Source organism: Pan paniscus, chromosome 20, assembly GCF_029289425.2.
Source record: "Pan paniscus chromosome 20, NHGRI_mPanPan1-v2.0_pri, whole genome shotgun sequence".
NCBI lineage: Eukaryota > Metazoa > Chordata > Mammalia > Primates > Hominidae > Pan > Pan paniscus.
In genome coordinates this window covers 27,175,024-27,202,256 of record NC_073269.2, presented here as the reverse complement: position 1 = coordinate 27,202,256, position 27,233 = coordinate 27,175,024, and the positions used below count along the sequence as shown (strand labels likewise).

The 27,233-nt window shown below is 45.1% G+C and overlaps 3 protein-coding genes across 3 annotated transcripts in view; 1 reads left to right on the top strand and 2 right to left on the bottom strand.

The window, feature by feature from the left end:
* Positions 1 to 312: 312 nt before the first annotated feature.
* On the bottom strand, positions 313 to 2,409 carry LOC100970988 (golgin subfamily A member 2). Its single transcript, XM_063599695.1, has 5 exons — positions 2,323 to 2,409; positions 1,788 to 1,982; positions 1,315 to 1,533; positions 1,123 to 1,225; positions 313 to 1,040 (listed from the first exon to the last, which is right to left on the bottom strand). The coding sequence occupies exons 1-5, from the start codon at positions 2,407 to 2,409 to the stop codon at positions 847 to 849; spliced, it is 798 nt and encodes a 265-aa protein (XP_063455765.1). The 3' UTR covers positions 313 to 846.
* Positions 1,900 to 16,662, bottom strand: LOC134728410 (golgin subfamily A member 2-like). Its single transcript, XM_063600099.1, has 7 exons — positions 8,185 to 16,662; positions 6,420 to 6,536; positions 4,288 to 4,395; positions 4,031 to 4,145; positions 3,539 to 3,657; positions 2,391 to 2,465; positions 1,900 to 2,091 (listed from the first exon to the last, which is right to left on the bottom strand). The coding sequence occupies exons 3-6, from the start codon at positions 4,390 to 4,392 to the stop codon at positions 2,415 to 2,417; spliced, it is 390 nt and encodes a 129-aa protein (XP_063456169.1). The 5' UTR covers positions 4,393 to 4,395; positions 6,420 to 6,536; positions 8,185 to 16,662; the 3' UTR covers positions 1,900 to 2,091; positions 2,391 to 2,414.
* A 14-nt stretch (positions 16,663 to 16,676) lies between these two features.
* Positions 16,677 to 27,233, top strand: part of LOC103783563 (zinc finger protein 492) — a 193,251-nt gene continuing 182,694 nt past the window's right edge. The window contains 2 exon segments of the mRNA XM_063600091.1: positions 16,677 to 16,935; positions 17,532 to 17,670. The gene's annotated coding sequence lies outside the window, so the exon portion shown is untranslated.

Genomic DNA, 27,233 nt, shown 5'->3' with positions numbered 1-27,233 from the left:
GATGAAAGTCAGTGCCCTTCGGTGCTGGCACCCTGCCTTCCCAGCCACCGAGAGATCAGGCTTCTGAGCCTGTTGGCCATTAGGGCCGGACTGTCCCCCATGGGTGCCATTCCACCTGTGGAATCCCCCAGGTGTCATCAGGCAGTATGCAGGTAACAGGCCTGGAAGGTCCCCAGCAGCCCAGCTCGACATGCTCAGACATTCTGGGGCCCCCATTCAGTGGCACAAACCCCAGGACCCCCAGTGAGGGAAACAGGATACGCCAGGCCAAGCAGTATGGCTAAATCCATTTACTTTAAGGGTAAAGGGGTGACTGCAAAGGGGTGGGAGGGACATGGGGGGGGGCGGAGCCTCCTACCCCCCTTCTCCTGGCTTTGCTGAAGGCAACTGGCTTTCAGATGAGGGTGATCTTCACTTGGTGGTTTTTGTCAGCCTGGTAGGAAAACAGAATGCAGGGGATGCTGCCCAAGCCTGGGCGCTCCTGAGGGTTCTGCATCTCACCAAACAGCTGCATGATCTGCTGTGCACTGGGGTTGTCGAGGGGAGAACCCTCCCCGACCTCTCCTTGTGCAGGCTCCACGCTGCTGGTGAGGGTCACCTGGCAAAGATCTTTGCAGAGAGGGAGGAGGGCTCTGAGCACACTGCCAGCCTCCCTTGCTCTTGCCTGCCCAACCCGCCTGAGGGCACTACTCATCACCCTGCTGGTCGGCAGCCCTGAGCTCCGGGGGGCTGGGGCCCCTGGAGCTGGCTCATGAGCAGGGCTCTGGGCAGCTGCCAGGAATCTGCCATGGCCCTCGGTCCTGTCGCCCACAAGCCGCAACACCAGCTCCTGCAGCTCCAGCAGCTTCACCTGGAGGAGAGGGTGTTCAGCTGCCATGCCTGAACCTGCACCCTCCCCGCAGCTCCCCCCCGGGCAGAGAAGCTCCACACCCGGCCTTCGTCTCCTCCTTGTCCTGGGCTAGCCTGTGGGTGTGCTCCTCCTCCTGTTGGTGCTGCTCCTTCAGCGCTGCCCCCTGGCTGAGAGAGGGCGGTGTAGACTCCTGCGAGAGGACAGGGCTCAGACGCTGGGTTCCCTTCACCCACTGGGCAGCTCCCCCTGCCGTGCCCTGGCCTCCGCCTCACTGATGGTGTCTGTCTCTCCAGACAGCTGGATGCAGCGATGTTCCAGCTCCTCCACCCGCTCTTTCAGGTCCACCTTTTCCTGCATCAGCTGCATAAAGCAGCTCTGGAGCCAAAAGAATGGGGTCACATCTCGGCAGTGAACTGCCTCGCTCGCACCCTTCTTGGCCCATGCCAGGGGAGAGACTCACTCACCTGCAGTTTCTCCATGGCCCCCTGCAGGGCCTGGTGGGTCCCCCCCCACACAGAATCCATCCCAGTCCCTGGGGCTGGGGCTGCTGCCTCTGGCTGCTTCTGGGCCCAGGCCAGCAGGTGAGCCAGGCACCGGCAGCGCAGCCTTTGCTCCTTCAGCTGCCCACGGAGCCGAGCCTGCTCCCCGTCTGCACTGGCTACAGCTGATGTTAAAAATGCCACCTGCAGGCAAGAGGTGTGCATTCTTCTTGGGGGATATACAGGACCAACAGGGCAGGGAGGTGGAGAGGAGCCCTTCGCTTGGCGCCTCAGAGTGTGCACCTGTTGGTCACAGGTCAAATGGTATCTGACCACTGGCTCCCAGGAAAGGGGTGAGGATCCAGAGAAATAAGAAAGCAGGAAACCAAAAGCATAAGAGGGTCTGGGAGGGACCACAGAGGGAGGGGGCAAAGGTGGGGCAGGGGGAGTAGGCTCACCATGGACTCCTGGCTTTCCAGGTCCTGCAGGATGCTCGGCATGGGCCGAGGTGCCTCCTCCTCCTTCTCCTTCTCCTCCTTCTTCTTGTTCTTCTTCTTCTCCTTCTCCTTCTCCTCCTCATCCTCCTCCTCCTCCTCCCCCCCTCCCCTCCTTCTCCCCCACCCCCCATCCAGTCTACCTCCTAGGGCGCAGAGCTAGAGGGGTCCTCACGCGACCCAACAAGGGAAGTAGGGTGGGCCTACCTCTGCCTCAACCATCACTGTATAACCCTGGGCCAGTCCCTCCCCAGAGGGGAATGAGCAGCTGTAATTTATTTTTATTTTTTTTTTGAGAACCAAAGTCGCACTATGTTGCCTAAACTCAGTTCCACTACTGCCCGGCAGGGGAGTTCTGACCTGCTTCATTTCTGACTTGGGCCAGTTCACCCATCCTTAGGCAACCTGGTGGCCCCTCTACTCCCAGGTCACCGTTTTGATGCCGAACTTAACGCAGAAACCCGGTCGGCATAGTGACCAGCTGTTCTAAACTCCTCACTCCTATGCTGCTAACAGTCCCCCCTTCCTCCTGGGCTCCCTCCTCTTCCTCTGAGTGGTCTCCCGTACCTTCCTCAGGGAGAGCCATGAGGCTCAGCTGGGCCTGTAGCTGCTGGTTCTCTGGCTGGCAGCTTCCAGGTGCTCCTAAGGGGTGGGGAAAGAGAGTTGAAGGCACAGAGGCTGCCAGGTCGTCCCCCTTGGGACCTGCCCTCAGGAACTCCCACACCTGGGTCTCCCACAACTCTTGGTGGGCCATCTCGGCCATCGCTTTGCCCTAAGCTTCCTGCTGCTGCAGCTGGTCCATGAGCTGGGTCTGCAGCAGTAACTGCCTGTGCAGCGCCTCCATCTCAGAGCTCAGCTGCTGACAAGCGGCCATGTACTGCTGCAGGGGACCCAGGGACTGGTCTTGCTGCGGCTGCAGACTCTGAGCCTCTTGGCTCTTCATCTCTACCTGCAGGAAGACCTGCAGGTGGTGGCCTGCTTTCAGATTCTGGGCCTATGAATAGGGTACCTAGGGCACTGCAGGGCTCTGTCTCCTGCCCAGGCCCGTGGCCCCTTGCTCCAGGCCTGAGTGACTGCCTAGAGCCCCATGCCTCCTTCCCTGCATGAAATCTCACACTCTTCTTCCCACCACTTAAACTGTAGGCCACGGAATGGTGGAAAAGCAGAAGCCAGCCATCATCTGCTAAGTGTCCAACATGCCTAATTCTCTCCACGTATTATCTCATTTAATCCTTGGCACCTCTGCGAAGAAGATGCTAACTTCATTGCAGCTGGAGAGCCCAGAACTTGGTGTCTGCCTCCCATGGCACCGGGAAGGGTGAAGTCAGGTTAGAAAAATCATCCCCACCTCCCCACAGCCATTGGAGCAGGGCTCTGGCTCACAGGTGCCCTCAGAAGTGCCATTTCACATGAGGGCTACATGGCCCCATTTGACAGGTGGGAAAACAAAGGCCCAAAGGGCTAGGGAGGAGGGCTGGCTCCCCAGGTGGGGCCGTGCACCAGCTTTATGAAGCCACTCTGTAGCTCGGCCAGCTGTTCCTTGACCTCACAGGTCTGGGAGAGCACGCGGCTGACAGCGGTGTGGTCTCCATGGTCTACAGGATTTGTCTCTGTGCCTCCACTTGCTTCCCCCAGAGCTCAGCTGCCCGCTCCAGCTCCAGCAGCCTCTCCTCCTGCTCCCGGTTCAGGCAACTCAAGCTCTCATTGTCCTGTACCTGGGCTTGGAACTGTCCTGCCAGACTCTCCAGCTCCTCCCTCAGGTGCTCAGCCTCCTCTTGTAGCTGCTGCTCCACCTCGGAGGGCCTTGCTCGGGGTGCCAGGGCTGGGAGTTCAGCTGAGGAAAAAAAGCAGACAATAAGGGCCTCTGGAATCTTAAAAAAAATCTTCCTCTTGGTCCACAGCTCCTCTCAGGCTCCACAAACTTGGCCTCCCTGCTAATGATTCCCCACACCTGGATGGTAGCCAATCTTCTAAGCCACTTGCAGATACAGACATGTGTGGGTGGCTGACAATGGGCACTCCTCCCTCTTTGCTGACTGGGAAACTGAGGCTCATGGAGATTACCAGACTTGTCATCTCCTGGCACATACCTCTTTTCCTCTGCCTCAAAGTCCTTCCATCCACCCACCTCCCTAGGACATTCTAACCCACCCCCCATGGCCCTCTGATGTTAGCCCTCCTCCCAGGTCACCCCAGCCTCAGCTTACTCATCTGTTTTCTCAATTCCACCAAGCTTGTCTCCAGCTCCTGTAACCGATTCATAATACACTCCTTCTCCTCCCCCAGTGTGTGCATCCGCACAAAGCACAGGGGGAAAGGGCCCTGGAGAGGGGGGCTGCTGGCTGGACAGGCTACCATCTCCCTCTCTGCCCCCTCCTCCACAAAGCCCAGACTCATGACCACCCCTCCCATTTTACAGATGCCCAGAAAGATCTAAAGTGGGGGCTGAAGTGTCAGGTCTCACCTGCTCCGACATCTGATTCATCCTCTGCTGCCGTGTGGCCCTCTCTCCTTTAAGAATCTCAGCAAATGTATCTCTCTCCAGTTGTATTTGTCTACATGCCTCCATTACCTGCAAGAATGGGTGCAGAAGTTAGGAAGGACTGTCACTGGTCCTCACCTGCTCCTAGCCACCTGGGGTCATCTTCCTTCCACATCCCTCCCTCTGCAAAGCCTCACTGCCCCAGGTGTGCTTCCAGCTGTGCCCGCTCCTCCACGGCCTGTCATAACTGCTGGTTAGCATCAGGGGCTTCACACTGGCTTGAAAACTGGATGGTGAAGAGTGAGAAGTTTAGGTCTGGGGACCCCGGGCTGTTCCACACAGTACCCCTTAAAAGGGCTAGGGCTAGACTCAATGTACAACTCGGTCAATAAAGATCTCTACTGTCAAGTTACTTTGCTTTAGAAATAAAAACTTAAATAATTTTAAAAAGATCTCAGGCTGGGTATGGTGGCTCATGCCTGTAACGTTAACACTTTGGGAAGCTGAGGCGGGTGGACCACCTGAGTTCAGGAGTTCAAGATCAGACTGGCCAAAATGGTGAAACCCTGTCTCTACTAAAAATACAAAAATTAGCCAGGTGTGGTGGCGGGCACCTGTAATCCCAGCTACTCAGGAGGCTGAGACAGGAGAATTGCTTGAACTTGTGAAGTGGATGTTGCAGTGAGCTGAGATCACACCACTACACTCCAGCCTGGGCGAGAGAGTGAGACTTTGTCTCTAAGAAAAAAAGCCCCAAATTCCATATGCCTGCTCTTAAAGTTATTCCCAAATTACCTCTAACCTTTAAGATATGTCTCACTTTCTCCAAGATAATAAAAGATGTGGGTGAAGGAAAAAAACCCAATCAATCAAACAGGTGAAGAAGCAGACATAAACAGTCAGAAGGGAAATGGCAGCAACATAAAATAAGCCAGAGGCAAAGTATCCCCCAAACCAGAGGAGCCTCAGGGGCATGCACACCTGGAGGGAGCATCTGGAAAGGTAGGGTGTGAGGGTGGGGCCCTCCTGGAGCTCCTGTCTTCTGGACTCCAGGGGCTTGGGTGAGGAGGCGCTTCCCTCTCTGAGTTGGCACTGTGGGTGTCAGGCTATGCTTGGCAGAGGGAGGAAGGAGAACCCACAGGAGGCCAAAAGGGTAGAACAAGGGCAGGTGGACAAAGACAGAAGAGGCTTAGAGAGAGGCAAGAGATTCAGGGGAGGACAAGAGGTGGCTTCAGGGAAGTGAAATGTTGAAGAAGAGCGGAGGAGATCAAGACCAGGGCCTGTGCCTTCCAAACGGCTGCCTGCTGCCTTGCCAGGGGCAGAAACAAATAGATGGAAAAGTCCCCTAAATGGTGCAGTCACACAGGGTGGAGTCACCTGAGAATGCTGCTCTGAATACTCTCATTGGACCCCTCTCCTCAGGCCCAGGATGTGGGGATGAATCTGGTAGAGCACTAGACCTCCACCTCCATTTTAAAAACCAGACTTTTGAGTAAGGGTTCGCTTCAACATAGGAGGCTCCAGCTAAAAAACAAGTCTGAAAGACACTGATCTTATCCAGTGTCATCTTACAGAGGAGTTAAAGAGGCCAAGGGGAAGAAGTGATTTTTCTGTGGTCACCCAGCACGCTGGAGGCAAAGATGAGCTCAAAAGTTAGATCTCCCAATCTTAGTGCTTGGGGCTCTCCTCATCGCACCCTTGGGCCCTTTCAGTCACTCCAAAAGAGACAGCCTGATGGCAAGTGGCTGTTCCCATTAGCCTGGCTTTCCCTTGAGACTGGGGATGAGGAAAATGAAACAGCAACTACCATTTCCTGGGTGTCCTGGGTGTTTACGGCAGGCCCTGTACTTGGCATTAACATAAAAATAATAACAAATCTCATTTAAGCTTCACAAGTGTAAGTCAAACAATACCACCCTTATTTTACAGATGTGAAAAGAGAGGCCCAAAGAGCTCAAGCAATTTGCCCTACATCATATCCCTAGCAGATGGAGAGATAGGATTCAAACCCAGAATTCTTAACCAGGACCCAACAGTTCTTCCACAATCTTAACAAGTACCCTCTACTTTCCTTGGGCCCCCTGTCCCCAGGAGCCTGGCCAGCCAAGACTCACATCTCCAGGTGAGTGGCAACCACCAGAAGTGGTTGTCTCGGGGTTACTGCAATTTTTAATTTTCTTTTTCACTCCTGTAGGAACACCAGGGCTGTTCCTCCACTGATAGTCTCTCAACTGTGGAAAAGAAAAGCAGGAATTCTCATGAGAAGTCCCTGCAGTCACATCTGCCTTTACAGTTTTTACAGAACTTTCTTTTATGCCATCTGATTTATTGCCACAAACAACTGTACAAGGTGTTGTCTTAATGACTTAATGACTGAGAGGGATTGATACCACGGCTTAAAAAAGGCAATAATTGAACTTGAACTCTGTCTTCTGACTCCAAGCTCTGGGGTTTTGCCACAGATCAGCAGCTGCCAGGGCCCAATACCAGAGGCAGAGGTAGAAAAACAGACACTAAGTAGGCAGGAACTGGGTACTGTGTGGTTTAGAGTCACACATCATCACATGTCTGTTAGTGTAGGAAGTGCAGCAGCCCCTCTCAAACTCTTACATCAATGAGTCCTCATGGCAGAAGGCAGCCTTTCTGTTACATCTGGGAATTGAACAGAAAGAGGACAACCCAAGCCTCTTTTCAGAGTGAATTTTGGTATACTCTTAGAAATCTATGGGGCTGTCATCCCTAAGTCCATGAACGTTTTTTCTCTCTCAAGAGAATCAAGGGAAACTGATGCTTCAGAAAGATGCCCCATATTACCCTGTGGCACTCAAAGTCACCTAGGTTGAGATATGAGGAAGATTCAAGTGTCAAGTTCAGTTTCCCAAGATCTGTTTCATGGTAAATAAGCAAATCTCACTCCAGGCAGGGTCTGGGCTGTTGAGGGGAGGGTCTCACTGACAAGACTTTGGTAGAGGGAGCCCAGAGGCAGCTGGGGGCCCAGCCCAGTGAGCCTCGGGAGTGGCATGAGCTCTGGCCGCGGTCCTGCCATCAGACGGCACCTGGGGCTGGGTCGCTGGGCTGCCACCAGGCGCTTGTACCTTTTTCTTTGCTGCTGCCAATTTACTCGTCGGGTTTCTTCCGACATGGCAGGGCGGGAAGGGAGGTGGGGTTGGGGCCACATCAGCTCTATCCCAGTTACCACTGTGGAACAAGTCCTGTCTGCCACCGCGCAGCTGTGAGACTGACCAGAGGAGGTTTAACCTGGGCCAACTAGGGCAGAGGGGGGGCGTGGCCGCCATGCTCCAAGCCCATTGGTCGATGCGAAAGATGACAGAAAAAGGAAGCGCAGCCAGGCAACAGCGCACCCGGGGGGATGTGAGGCGTCACAAGGAAAGCTGAGCAGGCAATTGCGGCCCCGCCCACTCTGGGGAGAGGGGCGGGGCCGCTGACTCCGGGAGCGGGCGAGGGGCGGGGCCGCAGGCTCCAGTGGGAGGAAAGGGGCGGGGCCGCCGGCTCTAAGAGTGAGAGAGGGGCGGTGCCTCCTGCTCCAAGGGCAGAACGGCGGGCGGACTTTCTCTGGGTGAAGTCGAAGCTTCTTGGGCTACCCTCATGCTCTGAGTCAGAGTTCCTTTACAGGTGGACCTGAGAGGTGACTCACCAACTTCTGCCCTGGACCCTCCTGCGCCACTGAACCCCCTGACCCGGGGGCCTCGGAACCTAGGGCTCAGGAAGTGGGTGAGGAACGGACTCCACAGTTTCTTTCCTGACTCCTCACAGCCCTGCCCCAGACCTTCCCTTCCCAGAAATCACCTCTAAGGACCCCTAGCCAATGTTCCAGACACACCCCCGTCTCGGAACGTCCCATTCCTAGAGGGTACCTACCCTGATTCCGGGAGAGCATCTGCCCCCTTTCCAGCTAGATCCAGTCCCGGGCGCTCCTGCTTCCCATCTCCTCCTCCTCCCGCACCCCACAGCACCCCTTTCTTCTCAGGGCGGCCGTGGGTCCCATCAGGCTTTCCCCTCGGATCCTCTCCAGGATGAACCAGGACTTATCCGAGGTTACCAAGTGAACTTCTGGGAAAAGTCCAATTCTCAGATGCTAGATGTCTTCCAAAAATGAGGCAAATTTGTAACTTAGTAGCTGAGTCAAGTATTCCTGTTAGATGGTCAACATTAATTTTTTATTTTATTTTAGTATTTTTAAGTGGCAACTCTAGTGTGTAAGAAAATGAATGCGACAGCTGAATTTGTAGAAAGCTTCTCTGACTCTCTTGGGCTCTGTCATAAGCCCTGGAACGAAATAAAAGTCTAGTGAATACAGGGAAGCCCCCTTCTTTTTCTCCATATTTACCCCTCACCTTAACCATAATTTCACATAATTAACCACATTTAAGGTGGTTGATAATAAAGTGGGAATGTACAGGATTCTTTTTAACCCTGAATTAGCAATCCAAAAATTAGAATTTGTTGCATTCCTAGAACTAAGTTCAGGGTTCCTGAGCAGGTACTCAAGCAGACACAAAGTCAAAACTTCCATTTTATTTCAGAAGAACCTCCATAATCCCGTGAGTCAGTTCCCTTAGTAAATTATCTTGTCTATCTATCTGTCTCCTATTGGTACTGTTTCTTTGGAGAACCCTAATACACACACTCTTTTTTCCTGGCTCTTTGAGTATAAGATGATTGGCCAGGATTAAGAATGTAGCCTCCTGGGAGGTAGCAGTGAGCTGAGATAGCGCCACTGCACTCCAGCCTGGGTGAAAGAGGAGACTCTGTCAAAAAAAAAAAAAAAAAAAAAAAAAAAAAAAGAATGTAGCCTCCTGTAGCCACTAGCTCATTCCTTCTTTAATGAGTCCCCCCACCCTCCCAGAGCACCACACTTTTTGTCAATTGATCATTTGCCTTGATATACTTGAGAAATGTCATTGTCATGCATGAAACACCTCCATATACAATAGTATGTATACTAAAAATAACTCTTCTTCCTCTTCCACTCAAAAAAGAAGAATTCTAATATAGTGGTTATATATAAGGAACATTTTGAATCTGAGTTTACTTTTAAATTATATTAAACATTCACAAAGTGCAATACTTTATTTTTTATAACAGATTATTGGTGAGGCACCCTTACCACAAAATAGGACAGTCCATTGTGTCCTATCTAACCCAAAGATTAAAATAAAATAAATATATCTCAGCAAAAAGAACTGTAGACAATGAATGCTGTTTGTCAGGAAGATACAAGTTCATATAAGGAAGTTTTTTTTTCCTGATTATTTTACTCTAGGGTAAAATAATTTCCTCAACCAAAATCAGTTTCTACTGGAATACAGTTTGTCATGTTTAAGTCATGGCAGCTGAGCCAGGACTATATTCTTCACTACATCAAGCAAGATGAAGGAGCTCCAGAAATACTTTAAAGCAGGAATTTGAAGTTTGGGTAGGATGGCTACCGTTTAAGTCATATTCAAGCTGCTCCTTTATGAGACTTGCAAGGCCCTTTGGAATCTGACTTCTACATCCTTCCTTTCCAACCTCATTCCTCATCAGTTCCCCAACCTCATTCCTCATCAGTTCCCCACTTCCCTCCTCTGACAACCTTCATCCATCCACATCATGCACTTCAGCTATTCTGAACTTCCCTCGTGAAACCAGCCACTCACAGAGCAACACTATTCAAATCCTGGCCCAACTTGTGTAACCCAAGGCAGGTTTCCAAACTCTCTATGTCCCAGTTTCCTCATCCTCATTCCTAAATTTGGAACAATAACATCCAAGTCATAGGGCCATTTGGAAGTAATAAGATATATCTTTCTGAATTACTTTCTTCCTTCTAAATTTGTGGTTTCCAAATGCAACTTTCCACAGAACAATTACTTTAAATACATTTCATTATATAAGCCTCTTCCTTGTGTTATATTATATGCTCCCGTTCCATGAAGGTTGAATATAATTCAGGGTTTGATAGTGTCTCAAGTTTATTAAAACAGGACTTAATTTTTACATAATACAGTCTTCTCTGAAAACCAGACTGTTTTCAAATAGCTGTGTGTGGTCAGTGAGCCAGGTCCAGGAGCTAAGAACCACACAGGATGGATTATTTTCCTTAGGGCTGTTATATCTGCCTTGAGCCATGGAGAATCCACAAACACTTGCCCAGCTGAGACTCTATCCACCTTGCATCAAGGCCTTGCACATAGTAGGTACTCATGAAATATTTTTTCTTAATTAGCCCTGAGGTAATTTTACAAATGCTTCAATTGTCTTATGGTTTTGCTCATTCTGTTTAAAATCTGTGCTTCTCAAACTTTAATTGCATACAGTATACATCACCTAAAAATCTTGCTAAAAAGCAGATTCTATTTCAGTGGTGCAGGGCGTAGCCTGAGATTCTGCATTCCTTACAAGCTCCTAAGTGATGTCTGTACTCTTGGTCCATGATACACACGATGAGTAGCAAAGTTATAAATCTTATTTCAAAACACATTAGTGTTTATATCATTGTCCTCCTGGAGCACCCTGTACCTTCCCTAACTTAACCATACTATTTATAATCTTGTATTTATTTTTCGATATACCTTTCTAAACTATAATCTCTCTGGTGACAGGCACTAAATATACCTGGTTTCCTGTTGTATTCTCAGTGCCTAACAGATAATTAACACTCAATAAATACTTCTTGAATGTCAACTGACCAAATGAATGAATATATACCAAAGACATACTTTTATACTCACCCTTGATCACATGCAAACACTTCCCTGCTACCTGTTCATAAAAATGTCACCATAGCTTTGGGAATTTTTCAAGGTCAGAGTAAAATTTATCATTATGCTCATGGCTAACATTTATTGAGTACATTATGCATTCACTCGTTGAGTTCGCACTACAGCCATATAAGGTAAAATTATAATTCCCATTTTATTTATTTAGTATGGTTTTTGACATTTTTTAAGTTGACAAATAATAATTGTACATATTCATGGGGTACATAGTAATGTTTTATTACATACAATGTATAGAGATCAGATTGGGGAAATTAGGATATCCAGCATCTCCAACAGCCATCATTTCTCTGTGTTGGGAGCATTTAATATCCTCCTTCTAGCTATTTGAAACACATATTATTGTTAACTGTAGACACCCTACTGTGGTATAGAACCCTAGCACTGATTTCCCCTATCTAGCTATAATTTTGTATCCTTTAACACAGGGATCCCCAACCTCCTGGCCATGGACCAGTCCCTGTCTATGGCCTATTAGGAACCGGCCACACAGCAGGAGGTGAGCAGGGGGCGGGCGAGTGAGTGAAGCTTCATCTATGTTCACAGCTGCTCCCCATTGCCCGCATTCCCACCTGAGCTCTACCTCCTGTCAGATCAGCTGCAACTTTAGATTCTTGTAGGAGTGTGAACCCTATTGTGAACTGCACATAGGAGGGGTCCAGGTTATGTGCTCTTTATGAGAATCTAACTAACGCCTGATGAGTTGAAGTGAAACAGTTTCATCCCAAAACCATCCCCATCCCCATCCAAGGAAAATTTGTCTTCCACAAAACCAGTCCCTGGTGCCAAAAAGGTTGAGGATCGCTGCTTTAACATATCTCTCCCTCTCACTTCCTTCCCCATAATTCCCATTTTAAAGGTGGAAATAGAGGCACAGAAATGCCAAGTATCTTATCCAAGTTGACATAGCTAGTAAATGCCACTGCTAGGAGTCAGGCTCCACAGTCCATTCAGCTAACGTCTACACCATGAAGACGAAAAAACTGAGTCACTCTGTGACTTAGTCAAATTCTTTAACCTTAATGCACTTTAAATCTGCAGAACAGAGATTAGATCCCATTCTAAACAGTACCCTGCCAAATTCCATATCTAGTCGTCACTCAGGCATTCTCAGATTCAGTTCTCTTCTTGAGCAACCCCACAGGTTTATGTCACGAAGTAACGTGTAATGTTGCTGGGATACAAATGTGATTGACAAACTCTGTGCAAGGCTGGTCCACCAGAATAGGATGCTGGCTGGTACAGGAAGGGCAACCAATGAGGAACCCAACATCTCCATGAGCATGTAGCTTTATGTTCCTCCCCTCTTGGTGCACATTGAAATTCCAGAAAAATGGTGTGCCACAGTAGTATTCTCAAATTTGGAATTTGTAAAGGTTGTCAGATGTACCCCAGACAAATGTCAAGAACCCACTCTATGTTCCTGTTCCTGGGTGACATTCTCTGCTATGGTCACTCACCTGAATTATAAACTTTTCCACAACTAAGGAAAAGCAGATATTATATGCATTTAAACATGTCGTCTCTATTTACAGAGTGATAATACATAGCAATTTTTATGAAGGGAACAAAATAATACAACTACATAAGAGGCGAGTTGCTATGGTAACAATTTCTCGGCTTAAATTTAGAGAGGCAATGCCTTCCACTACTGAAAGATTCTCTCAGCTTTTAACAGCAAGTATTATGTATTATTTTATATATTGGGCCTGGTTTTTGTCTTATACTAGATAAGTTTCCGTGTTACCTTACTAAATAGGAAATGCTATATCATTTCATAAAATAAGTCATATTGGATATTTAATCATTAAATGGTAATCTCATTGGGTGGTGCATCCTCAATGACAAATAAAAATTATGACCAAATTTATCACCCAGAATGTTAATAGATGGTCATACATAGCTTGAAACAACTGTGTGGTTCTATCAATACTTTCAATTGTCTGTAAATGTTATTTATTTCCAGAAAACAATTTCCTAAATTAATAGAGAAAAGTTAACGCATGAAACTCTGTATTTCACACCAAGATAATTTTTTAACCCACAGTATTTTCTTACATATCATTGGCAGATCCCCTTCCTGCTTTCCCATTCAGTGATGGAAGTATTATACTAAAAAAGCTTTCCTAATCAGTGGCAAATACTTTCCAGATTTCCTGCAAACAGGAAAGAGAGTAAATTTTGTTATACTTTAACAATACTTCCTCCAACCACTTTTAGCCACTGACCCAGAGAACTACAATTTCAGAACCATAATAACAGCAGTAATAATAATATCACCCATTAAGCTCTTGCTTAGTATCAGGTCTGGTTCTAAGCACTTCACATGGGACACCAAATATACAAACTTAGCACAACCAAGGGAATCTAGAGACAGTATGCGTTTAAAGAGCTCATATTTGTTTATAAAAAAGAGATAAGACGGGGTGCGGTGGCTCATGCCTGTAATCCCAGCACTTTGGGAGGCCAAGGCGGGGGGATCACGAGGTCAAGAGATCGAGACCATCCTGGCCAACATGGTGAAACCCCATCTCTACTAAAAATACAAAAATTAGCTGGGCATGGTGGCACTCACCTGTAGTCCCAGCTACTCGGGAGGCTGAGGCAGGAGAATCGCTTGAACCCGGGAGGCAGAGGTTGCAGTGAGCTGAGAGCATGCCACTGCACTCCAGCCTGGTGACCGAGCAAGACTCTGTCTAAAAAAAAAAAAGTAAAAATAATAATAATAATAATATGTAGCATTGACTATAAGGGTTTCTCTTTTAATCCTTACAACAACCCTATGAGCTTGCTTGCTAATGGATACTTTGGATACTGTACAAATCAGCTTCCATGTCCTGTAAGTCCTCCCTGATTTGTACAGATTAAGATACCCAGTCATTTTCGCTCAGGTGTCATAGTTTATGAAATGAAATAAACAATACACTGAATGTAAATGTATTAATAAGATTCAAGAATAAATGGCTGCTACCAAATAAAGACAGAAAATTGGCAAGTGAAACATGTCATAAACATTCAATGCTCCAAATCACAAATGCACAAGATACCAACATTTCCTGTAATAATACATTAAAGCATAATTTCTGCTTTTTGTCTTTGAAGTATTCCTGGTGTTGTGCATTTATACTTTATGTAAACGATGACATTATGAATACTCTGCTTATACCTGAGGAAGCCTAGAACTTAAATATTTCATATACATCAGAGGAACATAGTGCTGCCAGTTGTTACTGAGATCTCATTTTCTTTTTGTAAAAAGATAGATGAGTAAATCATAGTGATAAAAAAGCGGCCAGGCGCAGTGGCTCACACCTGTAATCCCAGCACTTTGGGAGGCCAAGGCGGGTGGATCACAAGGTCAGGAGTTTGAGACCAGCCTGGCCAACATGGTGAAACCTCATCTCTACTAAAAATACAAAAATTAGCTGAGTGTGATGGCATGTGCCTGTAATTCCAGCTACTTGGGAGGCTGAGGAAGGAGAATTGCTTGAACCTGGGAGGCAGAGGTTGCAGTGAGCCAAGATCGCGCCATTGCACTCCAGCCTGGGTGACAGAGCAAGACTCTGTCTCCAAAAAAAAAAAAAAAAAAAAAAAAATTAAAGGCTTTGCTTATGATTTGGATAGTTTGTTATAATATAATGCATTGGTGTATGAAAGGAAATCAAATTATTTAACTGACTAGATTTTCTATTTGTCATGACTATTTCCAGTAAGCACCCCCACAAACTGTTTATACAGTATTAGTGAGAGGATATAGTGAAAGAGCAATAAAATAAACTTATCACTGCACTTACTAAACACCTGAAGTGCCCCAATGTGAGGAGCTTTCAGTGATAAATGGTTCACTGTATCCACAGCATTTTCAAAATAGCTGATAGACTGTGTCACCTCACACTTAGACTATTATGGCACTTAGTTTTTCCTAATTCTTCTCCAGGCTTCAGTTTAAAAAAAAGTAGTCAGTTCTGTTTAACCCTGTGAAGAGGCAGACTGGGGATAGAATGGATTTTCTAGGCTTTTAAGTAGATAAAAACAGACACGTTTAACTATTCCAGGTGTATGTTTTACCTCAATCATTCCTCATACCCTATAAGCCCTGCTAGTAAGGCCCATTCAGCCAAAAAGATATTATTTGAAGTCTTTTGTACATAGGTAAATTGTTTTCTGCAGTCAAATCCCAAAGAGCTTTGCAAGATTTCAGCTAGTCAGGTGAGCCAAGAGTAACTACTACTTTTTGTAAGTTCCAATAATCTTTCTGGCCCTATGGGAGCATTTAATTTATGAATTAGGCCTAAATACCCCAAGGAAATGGAAATGAGTAATTTATTTATTTCACTAGTATTGGTTCAGATCACTCATTATGTTAATTGTAATAATTCTCCCTGGAGGCAGGGAAGAGGCAGCCTCATTAGTAATACTGCCCAGACAAGGGCAAGAGGCTCTGCTGCCTGCGCGGGGACTGACTGCCAGGCAGCTGGCATCTGACACCTGACCAGAGGCCCATGCATTGGTCCTGAACACACTAGCCACTGACACCGCTGTTTAATTGGCTTAAATGGGCTTGTTTATTTTCCATTATTCTGTTTATTGAAGTAGAAGTGGAAATCGGCCTTCAAAGACCAGCCTCTCAGCATCTCCTTCCTTGGCTCACCTGACCTTCAGGCAGTGCAGCTACCCGAACTGAGTTAAAAATGGACTGTCAAGCTGGCTTTAATTTCTCTTGCTCTGCCTGCAAATGTCCTCCCACTGATCTGCTTCTCACACCTTTCATACCCCTCTGCTGTTGTTTCTTTAATAAGAGTTTTATGCCAGGACAGCTGAAACTGCCTTTCAAGACTGTAACCTGCAGGTCCTTCTACAGGTGATCCTAGAGGACCTGGGAGCCAGCACCAGAATCTCTACGCTAGGCACAACCTCCCCTCCAGGCATCCCTAACCCACCCCAAGCTCACTGGGAATTCCCACTCTGAACAGACCGTGTCCTATTGGCAAACCGCAGCAGGAAAACCGTGGTTTAGTTACTTTGGAAGAAATAAGATTTGGCTTCTTGCTCATGGGTTGTGCGGGCACGTTGCCTCTTTCCAGAACTCCTCTGTGCCTCCGAGTGTTCCTGCGCGGGACCACGCGGGAGTCCTCACAGGGATTGTCTCCAGCAGAATACAACGCTCTTTATCTTCCTTCTCTGAAACCTCTTCAAAACATCCCAAATCCAAGATCCTCCCCACAGGGCTCGCCAGAAACTTCTGCCTCCAGAAATGGCAATGGCTCCCAATGATGCACGGATGGAAGAAGTACTAAGGTCCCACTCACGGTTTTGCTTCGCTTCTTGGCCAACTCCCGCTCAATTCAAGCTCCCCACACTCTGGGGCAAGGTCTACTGAGAAGAGCGCCAGACTCGCCCTTCCTGCGGAGAAAACGCTTTAGTCACACACGGAAGAGCAGGAAGGATGCGGGGAGCAAGGGAGTGCAAGGGGTGAATAAACGCTGGGAGTCCTTCGATGCGGGAAGGAAAGCTAGACCTGACCTGGCGTACAGGAGAGGAGGACCCAGAAACCCTGGGAGGCGGAGTAGAGTTGACCAGGTTAGAGGCTGGAATAAGTGCATCAATGATGCCCAGTGAACGCTGCAACAGATTGAAGCCACGTGTTCACGACGACACAGCAGAGCCTCGGGTTATGGAAACACACACACGTCGCTGGAAGCTTCCCGCTGCCTGCCGGGGGCAGCCTGGGTGTGCAAGCGCGCGCTCGGGGAGGGTCGGGTGGCACTGGAGCATCAGGGTCAGGCTTGGGCCAGTCGGGCCCCGGAATTGCGGTCACAGTGATCGGGGCCTACCCTGGAAACAGCAGGTGTCTGCCCTACGGCGGGCTCATCCTCAATACCCAGGGCAGCCTCGGGACCGCTGGAAGTGTCGGGGTTGAAAGGGTCCCTACACCAGAGGGGAGGGGAGGGGAGGGGAGGGCGGCGCAGGGCGGGGAGAGGGAGCTGGACCTTGAAAGTGCTCGCTGCCCCCCGGGAGACCTGCTGCAACGTAGAGCCGGCGCTGGTGGGCGGAGTGAGCAGGGGCCGCTGGCTGCGGGGTCTGCAGGTCCCCGAGCCCCAGGAGAGGGGATCCTGAGGGACCTGCCCGTGAGTCCTTGCAGCGGGCGCTCGGCCCCGCGGGCTCCCGGCAGATGAGCGAAGCTGCGGCCTCGGCGGGGGCAGCGCGGCCAGGGCAGCTCCGCGGGGCCAGTGGCTTCCCAGTTTGCGACCTGTGGAGAGAGTTTCAGGTTGTGGCTGCAGCTGGAGGCGCCGCTCCCAGGGTTTGTCAACTTGCGCTGCAGAGGCCGATGCCTCCCCTTTGGAAAAGGAGCTCCTCCCCTCGTTCGCTCCCGACGCTGCCATTTTTGGAGCCTCTGCACGACCCTGCTTTACAAATCCGTCCCTTCTGGCCTCCTTTTTCCAGCGCCCAGGAAAGGCCGTTTCGCCCTGCGAGGGACACAGAGCCGTTGACCGTGGTTGCAACTGGCAGTTGGCGCAGTAAGGACCCAGCCAGTGTTTCAGATTTGCTGGGCCGTGGCTGTCACCCAGGGAGCTGCTAAGGGGTGAGTGTCCCCGCTGCCCGCCCTCTCCCCCCAAAGGTCTGTGCCCTCGGTCTATGGGGTTGGCGGGCCTGCGACCTCCTCCCTTCCTCCATGTAGAGGGTGCCACAAAATCCATCTGAGGACACTCCTTTCCAAATTTCCTAACATCTCCTGTCCATGATAGAAACAAAAGCAGCAAAAGTACAATACCCTAGGGCTATCTCTCTAGTCTGGTGCCAGTAGGCTCTGTGGGATGAAGTTCCTTATCTTACGTGATTGTGAGGAACACAGTTCTGTGTATTTTAGCAAATGTATTTGTCCCTGGAATCAACATCACCCCTTCCCCCGAATTCCCACGCACCCACATGCGTCTGTTCCTCAGTCTCCGCTGACCCCAGGGAGCTGCTCATCTGATTTTTACCACTCCAAGTTCGTGTCGCCTTTTGGTAACTGCAATCATACAGTAGGTAGTCTTTTGTATCTGACTTCTTTCTCGAAATGCAGCGGGATAATTTAGGAATCAGAGAGACCGAGGGGTTGAGGAGGATTTATTATTATTATTATTATTATTATTATTATTTAGGTGCATCAGCCCAGTCAGATTAACATCTAAAAAGACTGAGCCCCAAACAAAGAGTCAGGTTACCTTTTAAGCATTTTGTGGGGTCGGGGAAGATCTGTGCAGGGGGAAGCATATTACAGAAGCGAGAAACAAAGTTCTTCAACTGAGACATGCATTACATTATTTCTTACTTTTCAAGGAAAAACATGTTTTACGACTTGAGTTTATCTGCCTAGTGACCTTGCAGCTGCACAGCTAGAGAAACAGGGTCTTCACAATGTCTGGGAAAGGGAGAGATAAGGCTCACTAGCCACAAGCTGAAAAACAGACAGTTAATTTTTAAAGGACTCCACCTCTTTTTCTTCCTCAGGGGGAATTGGGTTTTCTTACATACAACTGAGTTTTTACTTACACATTCTTTAATTTATTTTAATTCCTGTTTCAGCAGCCTAATGTTTTTGAGCTCCTTTTATGTTATTGCTTAAATCAGTGTGTTCATGTTTATTACTGAGTAGGATTTCAGTCGTGGATACACCCATTATTCATTTTTAGTGTGAGAAGGAAACTGTTGAACAGCAGCAGTGCTGGACTTGCTGTCACTGCCTATTTTATTTCATTTTATTTTGAGATGGAGTCTCACTCTGTCGCCAGGCTGGAGTGCAGTGATGCAATCTTGGCTCACTGCAACCTCCGCCTCCTGTATTCTAGCGATTCTCCTGCCTCCGCCTCCTGAGTAGCCGGGATTACAGGTGCCACCACTGCGCCCGGCTAATTTTTGTATTTTTAGTAGAGACGGGGTTTCACCATCTTGGCCAGGCTGGTCTTGAACTGCTGACCTCATGATCCGCCCACCTCGACCTCCCAAAGTGCTGGGATTAGAGGTGTGAGCCACTGCGCCCGGCTGTCACTGGCTATTTTAAACAGCAGTTTCTAAGTGAACACACTGCTCTGCCACCAAAGACTGTAAGAGCATAGATAAATTGCCCAAGCATTTCGTGTTTTCCTCCTCTCCAGGTGATGTGGTTGATCACCTGATTTATAGGCCAGAACTCTAAAAGTCCCTATCTTCAATACACATTGAACATGGAGTCCTTATTCTTTGGAATGCATTTCTTTCATTTAGTTGTAACATGTTTATAAATGACCTAAGTGCCGAGGCGGGTGGAACACTTGAGGTTGGGAGTTCAAGACCACCCTGCCCAACGTGGTGAAACCCCATCTCTACTAAAAATACAAAAATTAGCCGGGCGTGGTGGCGGGTGCCTGTAATCCCAGCTACTCAGGAGGCTGAGGCAGAAGAATCGCTTGAACCTGGGAGGTGGAGGTTGCAGTGAGCTGAGATTGTGCCACTGCACTCCCGCCTGGGTGACAAGAGCGAGACTCCGTCTTCCAAAAAAAAAAAAAAAAAATGACCTAAGCGAATACATGAAGTGGAGAGGAAAGCACAATAGGTGCTGAGGTGGAACAGTCTTAGGGAGCCACAGGGCGTGTGACTGTGTGTGGGGTGGCGTCCTGCCAAGTGGTAGGGTTGAGGGGCAGGTGACCAAATGCAGAGCTTTTCCTTTGGGCCAATCTAATTTTATTGCCCTAGGATTCGTTTGTTTTGCTTGGCTAAGAAAATCATCTCAGCCAGTTATAAATATCCTCATGAACCTCAACGATCTTCCGTGCACAATTTTCAATCAAAGAAGTTAAAGTTAAAATTGAGATCTACAGGTCACTCCAGTAAAGACTTTTTTAAAAAAGACACAAATTTGATGGATCTTTAATATAACTCTTCAAGCTCATGGACTCATTTAAGAACAATAGCAAAAATTTTTTATTTTACAATACATATATTCCTACAGTTAAAAAGTAACAGCCTCTTAGTCCAAAAAAGAAGTTATAATGATTTTTATTCCAGAAGTAATGCATGTTTTCTGTAAAACAAAATTAGAAAGCACGCAGAAGCAAGTAGTCAAGAAAGAAAAAAAAATCACCAGTAATCTAGGATAATCACAAGTAGATTTTTGATGCACGGTCCTTATAATTGTGTGTGTGTTTTGTGTACACATATAAATTTAAAGAAAAATGGTTATATCCTATCCACTCTATTTATCTAAACCTTTATTTCATACATGAACTTTCAGTCATGAGATGCTAAATGATTCGCTGAATTACTTAGCTAGTTAACAGCAAATTGAGGTCAGCTGACTGAAACAAATCCTAGGAACAGGCAGGCGTGGTAGAGAGAGTAACCAATGTTGATATCTCGGTGTGTTTTTTTCTGTTTCAAAATTATTTTTTATTTTATCTAAAAAGAAAACTCCATTTCCTACAGATTTTGACTACTGGGATTATATTGTTTCTGAACTCAACCTCAACGAGGTAATATTTGAGGAATCAATGTACCCGAATTTGTTTAAAATGCTGGAGAACTGTCTGTCCAAATCAAAGCAAATCAAACTTGATTGCTCAAAAATCCTTGTGCAAATAGTTTGAAAGGAGACCTCAGAAATGCCTTGCAGAGGAGAATTTAGTAAAAAGAAAAATGCTAATTGACTCTAACAAAATAGAAAGTCAGTCATCAATTTTAATAACTCTCTAATGTTAGTAGTCTAAGGTGTGAGCATGCCTCAGAATTAGAACCAGTTCATGCTACACTAAGAAATAAATATTTTCTAAATGATGATATGGTGTTATTAGGTTACACTCAAATGAGGAAGACTCATATTGTTTCAATTATAATTATCATCAAGTCATTCACCACAAAAATATCTGGAATTCATTCATAAAGATACTTACATTAGTTGCCAAACAGTCACTCATTTAGATAGTCAGCTGCATTAAAGAAAAAATATATATTATAAAGATTACCTTAATTACTAGAAACACATGCCAGGGTATTTCTGCTTTCATGAAACAAATAGCCAATAAAAAGTTTCCAGATTTTGGAAGGCCCAACACACTATGATATTGTAGTCAATAGAGAAAATAAGCCCCTGGCGTTTCCTTCTGTATCATAATTATGTTGCATTTTAATTATTATTGTAATAAATCATTAAACAGGTGCTTTAGGTTTTGCTGTGATGGTAGAATTGATTTTCACATTGCTTTGCTGGCCCATGAACATGACCTCATCCCTCATCAGTGTAGCTCTAACTTTGAGATGTCTCTTCATTTCCTTTCTTTTTTTTTTTTTGAGATGGAGTCTCACTCTGTTGCCCAGGCTGGAGTGCAGTGGCACAATCTTGGCTCACTGCAACCTCCACCTTCCAAGTCCAAGCGATTCTTCTGCCTCAGCCTCCTGAGTAGCTGGGATTACAGGTGCGCACCACCACACCTGGCTAATTTTTGTATTTTAGTAGAGACAGGGTTTCACCATGTTGGTCAGGCTGGTCTCAAACTCATGACTTTGTGATCCGTCTGCCTCGGCCTCCCAAAGTGCTGGGATTATAGGCCTGAGCCACTGTGCCCAGCCCATTTCCTTTTAGTAACTAGAGTCTAAATCTCTCAGACACATTCTGGAATCCAATGCTCTATATGTATAATGGGTTACAAGCTCTATTAGGATGTAATAAGATTTTAGCCACATTCCGCACAGCACTTTAGGGTACTGCTGCTTCATGAGATTTTTTCTCTGAAGTAACCTTTCAAAGTCAGCCACAAAAGCTCTTATTCTAGATCATGTTGGCATCTGATCTTTGTAAACTTACAAGAAAAAAATAGGAAAAAGGTAGATGCTAAGGGAGACACAGTTATCTATTTCAAAATGAAGCTCTACCCACAAGCTACGGAGACATCATGACCTATAAATTTCAGAGCTGTGTTGATTCTAACGGTTACCCACAGCTATTATGATTTCCTCCCATCACTAAAACTGTCATTGCTAAGATAATCGCTCCAGTTAGAGAAGGTAGAAGACTTAACAAGTAACTAATATGTAAAGGGCAGGGAAAAGAAGGGGCGAGGTTGGTATGATCCCTGGCCTTTCACACTGTTAATATGCCAGGTGATAAAATGTCTCATTCACTTGGAAACTCTGTCACTAGTCAGGCACTCCTTACAGTGTTTGTTCTCATATGTGTCCTCATATTTTTTCTTTTACATTGGCTCTGAGAAATGGCTTATGTACAGTCTAATCATGTGATAATAAGTGTTAATGACAGTATTATCAGATGATAACTGGGCTTCATTAACGTGTCTCATTATGATTCTCAGTCCCTTGTGGAAGATTGTGAAGAAAGGACCTTGGGTATTCTAGATTAAATTTGACTGTAGCAGTTATGGAGCCCATATCCAGAGAGAAAGGAAGATATCAGAGACACCCTTAAGCTCTTTCTCTAACCTTTGCTTCCCCAAACCTAAACATCCATCAGTCACTTCTTAAAATTCACCATATACCAGCCGGGTGCAGTGGCTCACGCCTGTAATCCCAGCACTTTGGGAGGCCAAGGTGGGCGGATCACGAGGTCAAGAGATCAAGACCATGCTGGCCAACATGGTGAAACCCCATCTCTACTAAAAAAAATACAAAAAAATTAGCTGGGCATGGTGGTATGCGCCTGTAGTCCCAGCTACTCGGGAGGCTGAGGCAGGAAAAATTGCTTGAACCTGAGAGGCAGAGGTTGCAGTGAGCCGAGATTGCGCCATTGCACCCCAGCCTGGCAACAAAGTGAGACTCCATCTCAAAAAAAAAAAAAAAAAAAAAAAAAATTCACCATATACCTTCAGCATAATAAAAATAGTATAAGTCCTGATATGACAAATAATATGTAAGATCATTTTAATTATAATTGCTGATATATTCTGGTATAAGTAAACAGGCGTTTATGTCCAAAACATTACAACCTTAATTATCCAGAAGCAGGTTCAAATCGTTTAGAGAGGATACATTTATGTAAAGATTTGAACATGTTAAACTTTGGTTCAGCTATACTATTCTTAATATTAAGAGTAGTATTGTCAATCTATCACCCAGATTCCATTTCAATTATTTTTAATTTTTATATATCTACCCCCATTCTATGTAAATTTATAGAATGTTTTAATATTTGAGAGCACAAATCTACTGTTACAGTTATTTAATCTTTTGCAATTTTTTCTTAATTATTATTTTATTTTTTAAATTGACATATAATAATTGTACATATTTATGGGGTATGTAGTGATGTTTGGATACATACAATGAATAGTTAAGAGATTAGCATATGCATCATGTCAAACATTTATCATTTCTTTGTGATGGGAACATTCAATATACTTCTAGCAATTTGAAGCTATATATTATTGTCAACTACAGTCATCTCACAGTGCTATAGAACACTAGAACTTATTTCTCCTGTCTAGCTGTAATTTTGCATTTTTTAACAAATCTCTCCTTATCCATCTCTCACCCACCTCTCCAGCCTCTAGTATCCTCTGTTCTACTTTTTCCTTCCATGAGATCTTCTATTTTTTAGCATCCACATACGGTGAGAACATGCACTATTTAACTTTCTGTTCTTAGCTTATTTTGCTTAACATAATGTCCTCTGGATTCATCCTGGCTGCTTCTTATGGTTTGTATTTGAAATATGTATGTGTGCACGTGTGTATGTGTGCACATATGTGTAGGTGTGTGCCTGTGTGTGTGTATTACGTAGCAAATATTAGGTAAACAACTAAATAATTGTGAATAAGACTAAATCTTATGGAGTATGTAGTGATGTTTGGATATATGCAATGAATAGTTATGTTACAAAATAAGCATAAGACATATCTGTCCCACACTTTTATATCTTTAGCATTTTGAGAAATAGTGTTGATGTCAGGCCCAATACTTTGTTCAATTGTAACTGAACCAGCAAAGATGTCATGATGCCATAATGGATCCACTCTAAATATGATGTTAAATGGAATATATCATTATATTTTAAAAGTAAGGACTAGTTTGAGATTTATATTTAAGTTTCTGAGTATCTGTGCTTGTATTCTTATATCTAATAAAGTATTTAATTGTCTTACACTTAACATTCTTAAGGCATAGGGCAAGAATAATAATAAAAACCTATATAGTACATGTTTAAATATTTAAAAGTTATAAATCATGTTAACAAACTGTTAAGTATGCTTTGTTCTCCCACTTTGACACATGTAGCTTCCTAATGAAATTCAAGTTTAGAGCTGGAATTCTTGGGCCCTCAAAGTCCAGTACCAGAATATAAGGGCATGGGGAGAGCTGGTCCCCCAATGTGGTCTCACACCATGACAGGCCTTGTGTGTACACATTTTGGGTACCTCTGTGGATATGTCCAAGCTCAGTCTACCACTGTACCTCTGGTAAACAGCTTTGCATTGGCCCACGGGGCCTCTAGTTGTGCGCTCTCTATACATGGCTCACCATGAAAGACAGAAATGGAGGAGAGAAACATGAACCCTGGAAGCCATATCCAAGCCCTTTGAAGAGAGAATTCTAAGTCTTTATGTCCCACAGCATTATCTAAAAGGTGGTAGGTGGGGGTGAGTAATTTATAAAGGAAAAAGGTATAATTGACTCACAGTTCAGCATGGCTGGGGAGGCCTCAGGAAGCTTACAATCATAGCAGAAGGTGAAGGGGAAGCAAGGCACCTTCTTCACAGAGTGGCAGGACAGAGTCAGTGAGTGCAAGCAGGGGAAATGCCAGATGCCCATAAAACCATCAGATCTTGTGAGAACTCACTCATTATCACAAGAACAGCATGGGAGAAACCACCCGCATGATCCAATTACCTCCACCTGGTCCCACCCTTGACATGTGGGATTATGGGAATTACAATTCGAGGTGAGATTTGTTTGGGGACACAGAGTCAAACCGTATCAATGTCAAAGGATTTTCAGCTATGTTTTAAATTTGCTTCAGTATACAACTTTATGTTAACAACTGAGGATCAGGAATGAACACACGTAATTGATTTCCCTGGATTTTTCAAGGGAGAAATCTTGGTAAGAAAAGTGAGATGAGAAACGCAATCTTTGAGAGGCAGTAGTCTGTACTAGGAAAGGCTTTTTGTAGTGGGGATTGATGGGTCCATATCTTGTATTCTATGCTTGAGATTTTTGACTTTGAGAATCAGTTTTCCTGTGAGGGCTAATAAAACCTGTCAATCTCCATGGTCGGCAGGAAATCCAATGAGATAACACAGAGACCAATACGTGGCTTCTATTAACATGCCAGATCATCAAGGCAAACCTAAGGCAAGAAAACAAATCAAAAGGCAATAGTCACTTGATACTTAGTCTTGATTTAGCTTAGTGAATCATAGGTTCCCTTTCTAGAAGGGAAACTATGACAATCCGATGGCATTGTAAAGTTCAATTTTGTGAGAAGCCCTGTGATGGTCAATTGCAAATGTGTCACTGTTTTAAAGACCTAGGTCACCCTTCAGGCAAATCATATATTATAAGCACATTTCAGATTTATCTAGAGCATAAAGCATAGCAATATAACAGCAAACATTTATTAAGAGCTTACTGTGTGCCAGGTATGCTAAGTACTTTGTATGGATTTAATCATAACAACCATATTATCTACTTGTTAGCGTGGGGAAAATGAAGTTTATAGAGATTACATACTTGATGAAGATCTGGAAGCTCATAAGAAATGAGCTGGAATTTGAATCCACCCTTGTACACATTATACTACCTAATGACACAAAACTTAGCCTGTTTGATAGCTTTTTTAGGATTATGCTAAGATGACATCAAATTAAATTCTGATCTAGTCTAATTAATTTAATTCAATATATATGTATTGGACACTCTTCAATCTAACTGAACTCATATTTAGTGAGAGGTTAATATAAACTAGGCATTGGTGTATAGATTTGACAAGATGAGAATTTCACCTTCAAGTAGATCCCACAGTTATCAGAAGAGAAAAACATATAAATAACTGTAATATTGAGTGGTATATTCCAACCTAGTTTTAAACATTGTATTGGTGCTAAGGAAGTTAGAAAAACAAACCAGACACAAAATCTGCCCACAAGTGCTTGTAATTTACTTGAAGAACTTAATTCTAACACAGTTTCATCAGGTAATTCAGGTAAATATTCACTCTAGGCCCAGATTTATGGTAACTGATAATTATTGATAATTTCTTTAGATTTGTTGATATTCTACTTGATGAAACATCCAAATTTTACTTTATGTAAATGTGGCCAAAAGTGTCAGAAAATAACCAATTGTGCTTTTTATAAAACAACAATGAACAACGCTTGACTAAAGCCACCACACAAAGTGACTCTCATTATGGGTAGGTTGTCTTTGAATTTTAAGGTATTAATCACAGAAGAGGAAACTCAGTCCTGAGAATTGCCTATTGGGTGGTTAATCATTTCTGTTAGTTACATTTTGACTAATCATCCATCCATCCATCCATCCATCCATCCATCCATCCCTCCCTCCCTCCAGCCATCCATCCATTTATCCATCCATCCATCCATCCATCCATCCATCCATCCATCCATCCATCTATCCATCCATCCATCCATTTATCCATCCATCCAGCCAGCCAGCCAGCTAATATCCCATCCCACTCCACAGGAATATGGTGGGCATCTTAATATTAGCTGTAAGCTGAAGCTGGCTCATATAGGCTTGTGAGGGACGATTGTTAAATTTCTGAAAACTTTACATGCTTTCCATACAACCATTAAAAAACTAAATTTTATAAACTTAAATAAATTATATTAAAAATAAAGTTAATAGATACACAAAACTCATCATTTACTAATAATTTTACTATATTTTGGTATTATCTGTGCTCTTAAGGTTATTCACATTTACTGTATCTGTATGATGAAGTTACTATAATAATGGTGTGTTACTTTGCATCTCTTCTCAACTCCACATTCTGTGATGTCATTTTAGTAGCTTGAAATAAACTGTAATGGGACTATTTATACCTCAGGAATTAGGAAACACACTTCAGTGTATGTCATAGAGTAAAAACAGCTGGAGCAAGTGTTTTAAGTAATGGAGATCTTTGAAAGTACCACTTAGTTCTTTATTTATTTTGTA

What these genes read in the sequence shown, in the direction of transcription:
- LOC100970988 (XM_063599695.1), bottom strand. Translation starts at nt 2,409, where the DNA reads ATGGCTCTCCCTGAGGAAGGTACGGGAGACCACTCAGAGGAAGAGGAG. An exon ending in GGACTGTTAGCAGCATAGGA is followed by an intron (nt 1,983 to 2,322) that starts GTGAGGAGTTTA and finishes GGACCCCTCTAG; the next exon opens with CTCTGCGCCCTAGGAGGTAG. An exon ending in TGGAAAGCCAGGAGTCCATG is followed by an intron (nt 1,534 to 1,787) that starts GTGAGCCTACTC and finishes TCTTGCCTGCAG; the next exon opens with GTGGCATTTTTAACATCAGC.
- LOC134728410 (XM_063600099.1), bottom strand. Translation starts at nt 4,392, where the DNA reads ATGGAGGCATGTAGACAAATACAACTGGAGAGAGATACATTTGCTGAG. An exon ending in TGAATCAGATGTCGGAGCAG is followed by an intron (nt 4,146 to 4,287) that starts GTGAGACCTGAC and finishes CCCCCTCTCCAG; the next exon opens with GGCCCTTTCCCCCTGTGCTT. An exon ending in CAGGACAGTTCCAAGCCCAG is followed by an intron (nt 2,466 to 3,538) that starts GTACAGGACAAT and finishes CCCACCCCTTAG; the next exon opens with GAGCACCTGGAAGCTGCCAG.